This window comes from Astatotilapia calliptera, chromosome 14, assembly GCF_900246225.1.
Source record: "Astatotilapia calliptera chromosome 14, fAstCal1.2, whole genome shotgun sequence".
NCBI lineage: Eukaryota > Metazoa > Chordata > Actinopteri > Cichliformes > Cichlidae > Astatotilapia > Astatotilapia calliptera.
The window spans coordinates 11,542,537-11,555,504 of record NC_039315.1 but is presented as its reverse complement, the minus strand read 5'-3'; the positions used below and the strand labels follow the sequence as shown (position 1 = coordinate 11,555,504).

Sequence of the window (12,968 nt, the reverse complement as noted above, 5' to 3'; positions counted from 1 at the left end):
CACCAGCATCTCCCTGACTGACAGACGAGCGTGCCTCATGTCGCTGTGACGTTTCTTCCATCATTATTTAAATTCATGAGTCATGCACTCACGAGCAGTGGCATTTACCTCGTTCAAATCTCCGAGCTCACGTTCAAAAAATGTCAGCTAAGAATATACGAATATATACGTAATATCTGCATGTAATGAAAGCGCATGACTCTGAAGACTCCCATAACAGGAAGCATTTTTTTAAATGGGTAACATCATATCATATCAGCTGTAAGGTTATCCTTTACATTCTAAGTGAGAGAGGGTTTTTCATTTGCCTGTAATTGCCATGTTAAGTTACTTAGTGCCACTTACAATACCCTGCTATACGTACTGAAGTCTTCCTCGACAGTTCATAGTAATGTGATGATGCGATGATGAAGAGCTCCACGAACAAAGCGCAGAGACGATAAAGCCAAGTAAGCCAATTAAATCTCGACCCAGCCTCATCGCACACAGCATAACCTTGAGACAGACTTTGTTATGCTGCCCTTCAAACCTGTCGCTTCTCGCCACATAACGGCAAACTGAAAAACTCTGAAGTCACTCAGATTTCCTGCCTAATTGCTCTCCCAATTTCTTAATGCCTGGCTTAGCACTGCATAGCATTTACGCCATTAACATGAACAGCAGCAGCACTCTGCTGAGCCTTATTAATTAAAGAGAGGGGGCATGGAAAGAGTATTGGCATGTCCTCAGTCACCAATGGCCAGAATAATGAGCTTCTACCCACCAAACAGAGGTCATTCTCCCTGGAGACGGACAAGTCAAAATCCTTGCAGCTGCCCTCGTTTGGCCTGAACACTGATGGGTGTACAGTGGCACTGAATACATTATATTTTACTCTCCTGCTGCTCAGATTTTAAAATCTGAGATGCTTCTATTTAAATTGAGGCTGCAGAGGAAATCAATTTGGGAGCATTTGTGTTGCTGCTGTTAATTGGATGTGCCATGGTGCTGTAATATACGTTCAGAGAGCTTTCCCAACTCGTTCCGTGTGGGATGTTTTTTTTCCAACTGTGTTTATGGATTACGCATGTGTTTCTGTGACGCTCTGCTCCTCGTCAGCACTCCAAGGTATGTTCATTAGTACAGTGGAGCTAATAATAACTGCTCTGAGCCTTGTGGGACACAGTAGCTCTTGTACACACAGCAACAAGAAAACTGAAAAACATGTTTATTCTCTATGGGAGCCTTATATGGTACACAAGGAACTACCAAACGGAGTCCAAGGTTTGTTTGTTTATGTGAAAGTTTCTCTTTGAGGCGCTAAGAGGTTTTGCCACCTCCACTCCGTGGTGTGATTTTCAGCCAAGCTGTTACCCAGAATGAGAACAAATTACCCACACTGCAGTAATTCCTTTCTGTGTGGCTTATTCCTAAGATGTTTATATTGGCATCCAAATAAATGAGACTCCAAACACCCACAAGTTCAGCACTATCATTAGAGAAAACACTGTTAAATGACAAAAGTGCAGTTGACTGAGTGATGTGCCTTCATGTTTGTAGGCATCCATTAATCCCTACTGACCACACATATTGTGAGAGTATATTAAAGACCTAGAGCCATCTGCCCAAAATAAAGTTTTATATATTTTCACTGCAAATCAGAAATACATATCAACTTCAAACTGCTATCAGGCAATTGTAAAAAAGATTCAGATAAACCACTGCAGATGTATGTTTCAGTATCTGGTTTGCCTACATTAAAGGACTGACAAGTTGTTTTTTGTCAGCTACAATATGTATTTAGCATTTAGTGTGTATTAGTCATACTGACATGTGTTATGGTAAAAACAGGTTAACCTATAAAACAGTTTAACAGTGAATGAATGAATAAATTGAAATTTACATAAAAGTAGGGAATTACTATTATTATTTATATCAATAGCAATATATTTGTCCAATCTAATCCTGTAAGGTACTACAGGTACTGACGAATAAAGAAGAAAAGCTAATCTTTTCTCACTATACAAATACATGAACTTTGACGCAAAAAGTGTAGTTTCTCAGTGTCTTCTCTCCCCATGACAGCGAGAGCAGCAGGGTGTACTACAAAGCAAGATCACTGGCTTAGTGAGCCATGTAGACCTTAAAAGCCAGAGTTTCACCTGGCTGGATCACCATGGTAACTCAATACATAACCTAGTCCAAAACAGGTGATGTTCAGAGTTTCTGTTTGAAATGGGCTGGAACCTTTTTTTTAGTTTATTAACAGTAGGATTCGCAATAAATAAAGTGTGACGTAGATTCCCTGCTTCGGTTTCAGCAGCACATACTGTGTGTTTTACATTGTCTCTGGAATTTCCATGTATTCAGCTGGTGACCCAGTAAGTGGATACATTTTTATGTTTGTCTTTTTAAATCTGCTGCTGAGCCTTCTTTTTTCATACTGCTGGAAAAGCAGCTAGAGCACAAATTAGAAACTACAAAAACATTTGCTGCGACGGAATATTAGGGGCACATTAGGGGAAAAGAATATTGTTGATCATTTTGAGAATAAATTTGAAGTTTCAAAGTCGAAAATGTATTTTGAGATGTGAAGATTGCCGTTACTGTTTCACAACAAACTGCCATGGCTGCTCTACCCTTTACAAAACCGTGTTTAAATGAGTTGGTGAAACAAACTGATCAGCCACCTTGTGATAAGACATACATATCTGTATTGCACCAGGATATCACCATTGATAACCTTTCATCTGTCCATTTCAAGCCATTCCCTTTTGTGATAATCCACTCGCCTGCATTTGTGTTTTTCTGCCTGACCACAAGCATCTTTTCAAAACCGATTCTGAAGTACGATTTCACTAACTCAGAGGGTCCAGCAACCGTGGCAGTTTGTCCTGAAACAACAACTGTAATCTCCACATTTTGACTTTTTTCTCAAAACTGAATTACGATTTTAATCTTGAAACTTCAAATTTATTCTCAAAACATTTATTTTTCTTAATGTGGCACTAATACTCCTTCCTAATTTGCAAGCTGTTGGATCAACAGGATAAATTTTACTTTGATCTGACAGGAAACTAAAGATTTTCACACGTGAGACAAAGTTGGAAATGAACACACTGAGTAACCTTTAATGTTTGTGTGTCTGCAGTCTTAATTTCTCATGTTAGAAACAAACAGCAGCACACCGAGCAGAAAATAAGTATAATAACTATTTATTTCACCTGCACTTGTAATGATCTAATCAAAAGGTTAAAGATTTTTTTTAGGAGTATTACTATCTTGTATTATTTTGCAGCAGCAGCATCGGATTTTACTGTTATTTTTCTAGATCTTTAGAGAGCTCTATCACCGGTTCTTCAGATGATGCATCTGAATGGAGCAAGCCCTTAATTCTTAAGTTTTATGCAGAAAAGTCGAACGATGTGTCTCACGCTCACAATTACGTGAGTGAGCACAGTCTCTGAATCAAAAAAGCCTGAGTTAACAAAGAATGATGATAGTCACAAACGTGGTACTCATCGTCAATTAAACTTTGATCATAACAGAGACAATAACAATAATAAACAATAAAATAACAGAGAATAAATGTATGACACATGAATAATCCTAAATGTATTGGTATGTGTGCGTAAATTGTTTCTTTAGTTATACATTTCTCCATCTCTTAATTTTATTTAATCATTTATTTATCTCCCAGCAAAACAGCTTTGGTTGACACACTGTTGCAATAAGAATTGTTTTTTAAGCAAAATTTCATGCGTGCCTGTGTGTCCACACGCTTTCAATTACAGACAATCGAGACACGCAGCCATATAACTCAGTTCCGCTCTACTGCAATGGGAAACTGTTGTCATGAATATTTTATCTCTGGATGTGGTGAAAGCAAAGCAGACGTCAAGCTGCTGAGCAGCTACACAACTCAAATCTCTTTACACTTGTCTTGCTTCCAGTCTGTACCTCTCTCCAGCTAGCATCAATCACAACGCCAAACAGAAGCCTCGACTTGACTGCTAAACACATTCTTTCAGCCACGGTGATTAGTGACAAGTCAAACAAAAAATATCCTCGGCATATAATTGGGGAGCCGTGAAAACAAAGTGACGCTGTCAGAGGCAAAACTGTTGACCACTGGGACATGTGACATTAAATGTAAAATGAAATTATTAGTTACGCTTAAGCAGCCATCTGAAAAGACAGCAGTTCAGACTAAGGAAGGAGAAAGTCATGCTTTTGCCGCCTATATCTCCTAAACACCATCCAGCAGCTTTCCATCAATTTCAATTGCAAGGAATAAGAGCTGTGAGTGTTTATGGAGATGTTTAATATATCATAAAGAAAGAGTCATCTGCTAACGTCTGTTCATTACCATGTTAATATAACAATGTCTACAATTAACCCCGCCCCCTTGAAACTGAAACCTGAATGCAAAGTAACAGTAGCTAATTAACCAAACAGATCATTGCTTGGAGAGGCCTTAGAGGAAACTGTATGAAGTCATTTAAGCATTAATTTTATCCACTAAGAAGACACCTCTACTATTAAAGGGGAGCTTTAACAATTAGAAGCAACATTTAAAAAGTTTAGGGGTTATATTTTCCACATGATCACATGCTTATGGGGCCTGAGAAATGCCCTGAGCATGCTAATTAAGACAGAAGTGTGGCTGACCTTCACCACCTGAGCAGCACTGGGCATTAATTCCTGCAGACATGCACATTCTTCAAGCATCTTCTTCAAAAATACAGAATTAATTGCTCCTTCATTGTAATTGAAGCTTTCAATCAAAATAGGAAGAAATTAAGATAAAAAGCTACAGAAACAGGACAATTACCTTATGGAGCACTTGGCTTTTTCCCTTTGTTTTCCTTGTCTAAAGAACCGAGCTGGAATGCAGCTTACTACGGGCAACAAATTACAATGTGACAGCATGAAACTGCTCAGCGTCATGCCTCATAATCATTGACTTATTCATCAGCTGACAAGTGAAATCACAGACTCCTAACTCTCTCCAACACACTTAACTCCCGTGTGTAAACTTGGGCAGGTTGTGAGAGTAAGCCATGTTAGCTGTCATTCATTTTTTAAATATGGAAAGTGGACCATGAGTGTTCATGTCTCACTCATAGTCCATCCAAATGTTTACGCATGTGAAAGAAAGAAAGTTAATGCAATAGCATTAGCATTAACTTTTCTTCAAGTTACATATCATTGATATGAGGAACTTTGGTTTATTAGTGTGTCAGTGACATCTTTCATTCATTCACTAGAGTATGGGTGTGTAGTGATATTAAACATGTGACCCAATATCAGCTGTTCAGGAAACTTGTGGGTGAAGCAAGAAGACAAAACTAAATAAACTGACTATCTGCTAATATTTATACTAATTTTACTTTTGAAATGTAAATTTTAAAGGTGTTCCAACTCATTCTAATGCCTAATGCACTGACAAGCACAGGACCTTTTACAGAGTTGTCATTGATTTACAGTCTGCAGCGACAGAATCAACAAAATAGCTGATTATAAAATCTGGTGTCACTTTTCCCACAGTGTTCATCCATTCTACTTAACTTCATATCATTTTAGATACTTCATATCACACTAAGGTGTTTATCAGAGCTGCCTGAGGCCACTAGTTCATGTTGTCCTCCCATCCAAGCAGCAGAAGGCACATTATTCTATTTAAAGTGTGAAAGGCTGTGTTTCCACATAATTAATTTCCGACAAGAAATTGTACTGGCAACTGAAAAATTCTGGTTCACTGAAAGGGATAACCCTAGGAGTTCTTAAAAGTGCCTTAGCAAGGTCTGGGTCACACGGAGCGTGAAATACAGCTTTTATTCTCATTCAGTTGTGAAATTCGCTGCACGGGCGAACATCACTCTTTCCAAAAATATCTCCTCATTTGATACTTGACTTCAGCTAATATTTTGGCATATTTCTTTTCCTCAGTCTTTAATTTTCGGTAGATCTGGAAGCGGTGAAGGCCACAGCACATGATTCACACCATTTTCACATTTATCAAACTATTCACCATGCCTCTGTGCCCTTCTCCAGTTATGTTTTGCCATTGATCTGTCACCTGTGTGGCTAAATATGAATGAAAGAGAATTAAATCATCTGGATTTTATCCAGGTATGCAACACTTTAAAATGTCAAGAGTACATGAGGGCGTGTGGTTTAGCATCAGCACTTACTTGGACACCAGAGAGAAGGCTTCAGCACATACAGCTGGACATGGCACCAGCTTGATCATCACGTGTTCGGCAGCAGCTTGGAAATGCGCCCGCGTAACCTTGTCGAGCACCGAGGCCAACGTGGCCACATCGCCAGCTTTTGTGCTGGGATCTCCGCCCGCTGTGTCCAAGATGTTTCCCCCATGCACCACAAGTATTAGCACATGGGTCTTACATTTTCTCTGCAAGGGTGTTGAAAAGGGACACGTTAAACAAGGGAGTGAAAGGGAGAGAAAAAATAAGGGCAACATTTTGTGAAAGGGATGAGTACTCCTCCATGTTATTGGCTACTAGTGAACAGAGGCTGTTTTGTAATGGTCCTACCTCTGTATCGTCCACTCCTTCAATGCTGCTCTGAGGGGCACAGCGTGGGCCTCCCAGCTGGTACAGACCCTCTGTATTGCATGAGTAAAGTATAGGGGCAGGAAGTAGCAGCAAGGGAGAACGAAGGAAGGAAGAGAGACAGAGAAAAGGAAAGAATGGGTCACGGCAGGAGATACTTCAGCCAGACACACTAATAACAAAAGCATAAATGGATATTGATTAGTGAATATGGTCAACATTACGAAAGCCTCTTCATCTCTCTCTATTTCGACTTCAAACTGTGCAGTGGTTCAATATGCCCTGAGGCTCAAATAAAACAAGCATGAGATTCAGAGATCAGTACCAAACAGCAAACAGTAGTTTTTTCTGTGGCAGCATCTACAGCAAAGCATCACGTGAGACGCAGAAAGAAAGATGAGGGCACAGTTTGTGTTTTGTTTTTTTAATATCCACCAGTATCTCTCCCTCCCTTTTGAAGGTGCAGCATTTCTTTGGAACCTGGCCAAACTCATTACCCTCTCCGGAAGCCTCTGCATGCTGTGTCATCCTATTCCTGAGCTCTCTCCTGTCTCTCTATTTTCTCTCTCCCGGCTTAAGGCCCAGCTCTGTGCTCTGCTCGCTCACTCGCTCGTTGTTTATTTGGCCCCCTCGTCTGGGACTGACTGTCATGGGAGGCTCACAGACTCATGCACCGTCGGCTTCCTTCTACCCAGTTCCCAGCCCACAGCTTGCCTCCAACTGCCTGCTTGTCTAGAACAGATCAGCACACACAGGGGACTTAGCATACTGCACTATTTTAGTCACAAAGTAACAGGAAATCAATGGAGTAAGTTTTTTGGGTTTTTTTACTGAAATAGGAAAGTAGGGTAGAAAAGTTCTTCCAAAAACCTTGAAATATTTTAGCGTGCAAACACTGCCGAAGAGCAAAATGTTGTGGAAATTGACAGCAAATACAAAACCTCAGCTGCTTGACAAGATGATGGCTGTATCTACTTTTTGATTATTCATTAATGTGTCAAACATGAGGCCACTGATATAACAACAGGTGAAGAGTGAAGAACAGTCTGGATTCAAACCGAGAACTTTCTTGCTTTATTGTCTGCACAAAATAATTAAAATAAGAATTAACTGTTGACTTTTCAGTTTCCCCAACCATTAGCACCATTAGCATGTCAAACAAGCACATAAAGCTACCGACACAATTCTCAACAGCTTTTGTCTTTATTTAAATCCATCATTTTAAGCTTTGAAAAACTGTTTTGTTTTCAAGACATGCATGTGTCTTAATAAAATTATGAACACCATTTAATTAATGGAACTATTTAACATATTACTGTGAAAGCTGGTTGAAGTCCGGACGGAGACACAAATTGAGGCTGTGTCAAGAAGGGGATCCAGAATGAAACTCTGCCAGGTCAAACATTTGGCCTGGCATTTGGCCCTATGGCAAGGGAGTGACTCACAAACTGACATGAATAAACCAAAACCAAACTTTTATTACACAGAAAGAAGTAATCACAAATAGTACAAAAAGTCCAGAACATACATTTTAAATTCTCAACAAATACAATCACAAATACAGAGGAGGGGATATTACCAGAGAGCCAGACACCAGGAAAACTGATGCTATAAACACAACAAGGACTAATTGGGGGAGTGGAAATACCTGGGATACAAGAACCAGCAAAAAACTAATCAAGGACAATGAGAGGTAAAAATGAAAAGCAGACAAAAAATTCTCAGAAACAGCCAGAAAACTCAAAATAACCCAAAAACCTACAAACCATAACAATTATGCTTGATAGACGCAGACCAGAAATCTTCTGGTTTAAACCTGTTTTGGTTCGCTTGAGAGAAATGATGGAAAAACTTTAAGAGTAATGACTCACAAAAAGCTCTACACTCACGTTCAGCAAATAAAACCTGAAGACAACTTAAGGTGAAACCACTCGAAAAATCTGACCATAGACACACTAACAGAATCACTTGGAACAGTGTGCGAGAAATGAAAATCTTGAGTGAAACCTGGAGAAATTGGAGCAGTACCAAAAAGCGGAAAGCTGAAATAGGTTTCATTATATGTTCGCAGAATAATATCACTGTGGCTGAATGAGTGACATAAGATTAATTTGGCTTGGGGAAAAGGAAATGTTGCAGTGACATCCAAAGCAGTTTAGATTTTTGATGTCCTAAAGAGAATAAAGCCAGCGGATCCTGATTCTCTCATATCATTTACTGATTAAACTAGATAGGACAATGACATTGCATCCAAAAAATGCCAGTATAAATAAAACCTACATCTGAAACATGAAAAATGACCTGGCTGCCAATGGGCAGCAAACAGCTGCATTCAGCAGGTTGTAAAGAGAAAGACGAAGGAAAGATCAGAGCTTCACTCCTCACCTCGTCATTTGTGAAAACAGCACACATGCTGCGCTCCTCCTGGCTTCAACATTAAGTGAGGCATTTGTCTGATATGGGTGCAAACTGGCAAAATCATGTTTCTGTTGGCGCAGCTCAGTGGTATAAACTTGCCTTCCTGTGGCTAAAGCTAAACCATTTTCTTCCATCTACAGCAGACTTTTTTGCTGCGGGGGTGGGGGGATTCTTACCATCTGCATTTCTTTTTCATTTTCTTGTGTTTCTTCTCTCAGACGTCTGAGTCCCCCCGGTCAATATGGGCTTTATGAAGCACATATTGATCTAACCTAGAAAGCACCCAGTGGGAAGTTGACAGTGCCCTAGTTCAGTGGCATCGTGGCCATTTCCAGTGGCTCTAGGCCCAGGCAGGCACACACTAACAGCAGGCGAACAGAGTGCGTCAATGCATCTGTTGTCATACTGAGATATTTCATAAGTTATCTATGAGAGACGGAAAGGAAAATTGAGGGTTGCGAAGATGAGAACAGCTCTACAGAAAAAATCTCCAAGAGCTGAAAGTGAAAGGTTGAAAATACTGACATATTGATCTCTGTCAGGATGCCCCTTGTGTGTCATTCTGTCAGTGTAACTATGATTTAAAATGTCATTGTCTATAAAATGGTGGCTTCTTTTTGTCTCATTTATCACCTTGGATTTAGCAGATGGAAGGAAAACAAAAGCAGCAGGATGAGACTAACTTCCAGACAACAGAGTTATAGCTTCCCCAGGGTCTATGAAAATGGCAAAACGCACTCAAAGTTTCCTGTCTGCTGGAGTGTGATTCAATTCATTAGAGTTCCAGTATCATGGTGAATTATCTGTGTTCCTGCAAAGACGCGAACAGAAAACAGCAGCATTTTTCCTTCCCATCTTTGATTGAACAAGATACACTATAGACTCAAGAAGCAAGACAAAATGTGTGACACAGAGCAAAGCTCCATGATGTACTAAACAGGTGTGGGAGAATAATCCACAAAGAGTGTATTAAAAAACAAACATTTAACTTAAACTTGCAAGTGCATTTTCAACATAAAACCTACACTGACGTATTATGACTGCATAGAATCTTTAGGGTGAATGTTGCAGGCGGTATAACGTTCGGCACAGCATCGCTAGACTCTTTCACGTCTCTGTCACATATTCTCACTGTGAACCTGCCCTCACCTGTGAAGAGAATGGGTTCCATGTTGCACACCTGCCAGGTCTGGTGTTCTCTAGCGAATGCCAATCGAGCTGGATGATACATGGCTGTGTGAGCAGTCCGACTAAACTGATTCTAGCCGTTTAGTCAGAAAGATGGACATGAATAGCCGAGTGGAGGTCATGTTGGGGTGGCTGTAGCGTAGAGCAGGTCACCTACTAACTGGAAGGTTGGTGGTTTAATCCCTGTCTGCTCCAGTCTGCATGCCAAATATCATTGGGTGACCCCATGTGATGCATCCATTGTAGTATGAATGTGTGTGAATGTTAAATGGGTGAATGAGGCAGTTGTCTAAAGCGCTTTGAGTACTCAGAGTAGAAAAGCAGTATATGAGAACCAGTCCTTTAACCATTTATCATGTTGTAGGCCTCCGTCAGTGCTCCTCCTGTTTCCCCTCACATAAAGGAGCTGATTGCTGGTGCCCTTCTACGGCCTTGTCCAGCTCATCTCATGTAATATTTCTTCGAAACTCTTGAAACTGTGCTGGGAGACACAGCTGAACCTCTTGCAACGTCACGTATGAATGTGCCATCCTGGAAAAGCTAGAGTACCTGTGCGACCTGAATGAACTGCATGTACCATCTCATACTACCAGTAGCTACAAGAACACTAGCAGAAAAAACACCTGTAGCCCAAAACCTATAAAATCCTGCCCTTCATGGGCGCCTATCTTGTTGCTTCTCCCTGTTATCACTTTCATTTGCACCAGAGCAGCAGAAACCGATTCGTCCTTCGGTGATCTGGGTCAGTCTTCCTAAGTTTAAATGACTTTGTGTTCTACTGCGATGGTCGAACGTTCCCTGGACTTTTGAGGAGTGTGATTATTTGAAAATGAATAAAAATGATACATAAAAATGTCAGATGTCAAATATGAAAATGTAAATTGAAAAGCTTGATGGAAGGGTATTTTTTCTGAAAAAAAAAAAAAGCTCTTAAATAAAGAATACCATCCAGAGAAGCTGTGCTGCTGGTTGGTGGCATTTATTTGTTATCACTGGAGTTGGTTGTGTGCCTCACAAGATACAGATTTCAACTTATTCAGGATGCAGCTGCTCAAATTCTACCCAAGATTTGAAGAAAAAAAAGGATCATGTCACTCCAGTTACTCCATAACCTCTGCTGGCTATGAACTGCTTTCAGAAAACATTTTAGGATTTTCCTCCTGGTAGATAAAGCTTTTAATATCTTTCTTTCTCTCAGTCTACATTGTTAATAGACCCCTCAGGTCACAAGATGTTTCTCTCCTTCACAGATCCAAATCATTTCAACATTTTTTTGTGGCAAAATTTAAGCTGCTGAGAGAGACATTTATATACATGAGGCAAATAAATCATGCGTAATTTTGTAAGTCCTCACTATGTGTTTATTTGGATGAATGCTGTCTCGTAACTGGATAAACAAGCCCCTCTGACCTCTGGCACAGTATAGGCATGCTAACAAACTCAGCCATCTGTTCAGCGCCGCTGGCATCAGGGTCTGCTTTGTTGCCCTACTGAGAAAATTACTCGAGGGGACCCCACCAGTCCTGCTGCATGACAAACCTGCTGACCGCACACATCAGCATACACACGCACACATCCCATACGACTGTGCAGTTTATATACACTGACTGCAACCATCAAATGCACTCACAATCTGTGCCTAACAATCCCAGCTGCTCCCAATCTACATGACATGGCTGCTGTACAGCAACACACGCTAAGGCAGAAATCTACAGCACACAGAAGTGAGGACGGAGAGGCAACTTAGTACTCACAACAAAACCCAAGCGTAGGAGACTTTGAATTCTTTGAATATAATCTACTTATTATTCTGCTTAGAATTTGCATTTGTATTATTCTGCCAAATCCAAAGGAAAAAAAGTTTACAAATATACCCAGAAATATATCGAAATATGCTGATAATGAGCAGCATTGAAGACCAGTAAACAAGTCCACGACTAGTGGGACAAATTTAAGTACTATGTGTACTTTAGGCATGTGCATATACACTGGATCCATAAGTATTTGATCAATGACACTTTCTGCCTCTGTACGTTACCACAGTGGACTTTCTAGTACAGGGTTGGACTCCCTTTACATTCAGAACTGCCTTAATTTTTCATGGTATGGATTCAATAAAGTGCTGGAAACATTCCTCAGAGATTTTAGTTCATACTGACATGACAGCACCATACAGTTACTGCAGATTTGTCAGCTGCATATCCCAAAAGTTCCCCATTGGATTCTGATCTGGTGACTGTGGAGACCATTTTAGTACAGTGGACTCACCATCATGTGAATTGGTGCACTATCCTGCTTGAAGCAGCCATCAAAATATGGCACGGTGGTCATAAAGAGATGAATGTGGTCAGCAACAATACTCAGGTAGGCTGTGCTGTTTAAACAATGCTTAGTTAGTACTAAAGGGCCCAAAGTGTGCCAAGAAAATATCCCCACACTATTACACCATCAGCAGCCTGAGCCATTAATACAAAGCAGAAAGGATACATGCTTTCATGTTATTTATGCCAAATTCTGACCCTGAGAGCTGTGCAGATTTGGAGCTGACAGCAGCCATGTGACGCTATCCAGACGAATATTTCCATTTCCTTGTTAACTGTTAAAACATGCATACAGTCTTACAATGATGCTCAGGGTAACAGCAACAAAAAATAACTTTATTGTTCACAAAACTCAATATACTGTATGCTGTACTCTATTTTTTTCATACACTGTTAAGCTCTTATTTTCTTGGAATGTTAAGTGGCAGAAACGAAGGCAGCTACATGCCACATAAACATTTATGGCAACACCCAATTAACATTT

The 12,968-nt window shown here is 40.2% G+C and overlaps 1 protein-coding gene across 4 annotated transcripts in view; it reads right to left on the bottom strand.

Annotated features, from left to right (window-relative positions):
• Nucleotides 1-12,968, bottom strand: part of pitpnm3 (PITPNM family member 3) — a 106,366-nt gene that overhangs the window by 40,162 nt on the left and 53,236 nt on the right. For all 4 annotated transcript variants that reach the window (XM_026191489.1, XM_026191492.1, XM_026191490.1 and 1 more), the window contains exons 4-5: nucleotides 6,540-6,610; nucleotides 6,177-6,397 (exon numbers count right to left, since the gene is read on the bottom strand). In XM_026191489.1, coding sequence (XP_026047274.1) covers nucleotides 6,177-6,397; nucleotides 6,540-6,610 — 292 coding nt within the window. The remainder of the gene's footprint in view (nucleotides 1-6,176; nucleotides 6,398-6,539; nucleotides 6,611-12,968) is intronic.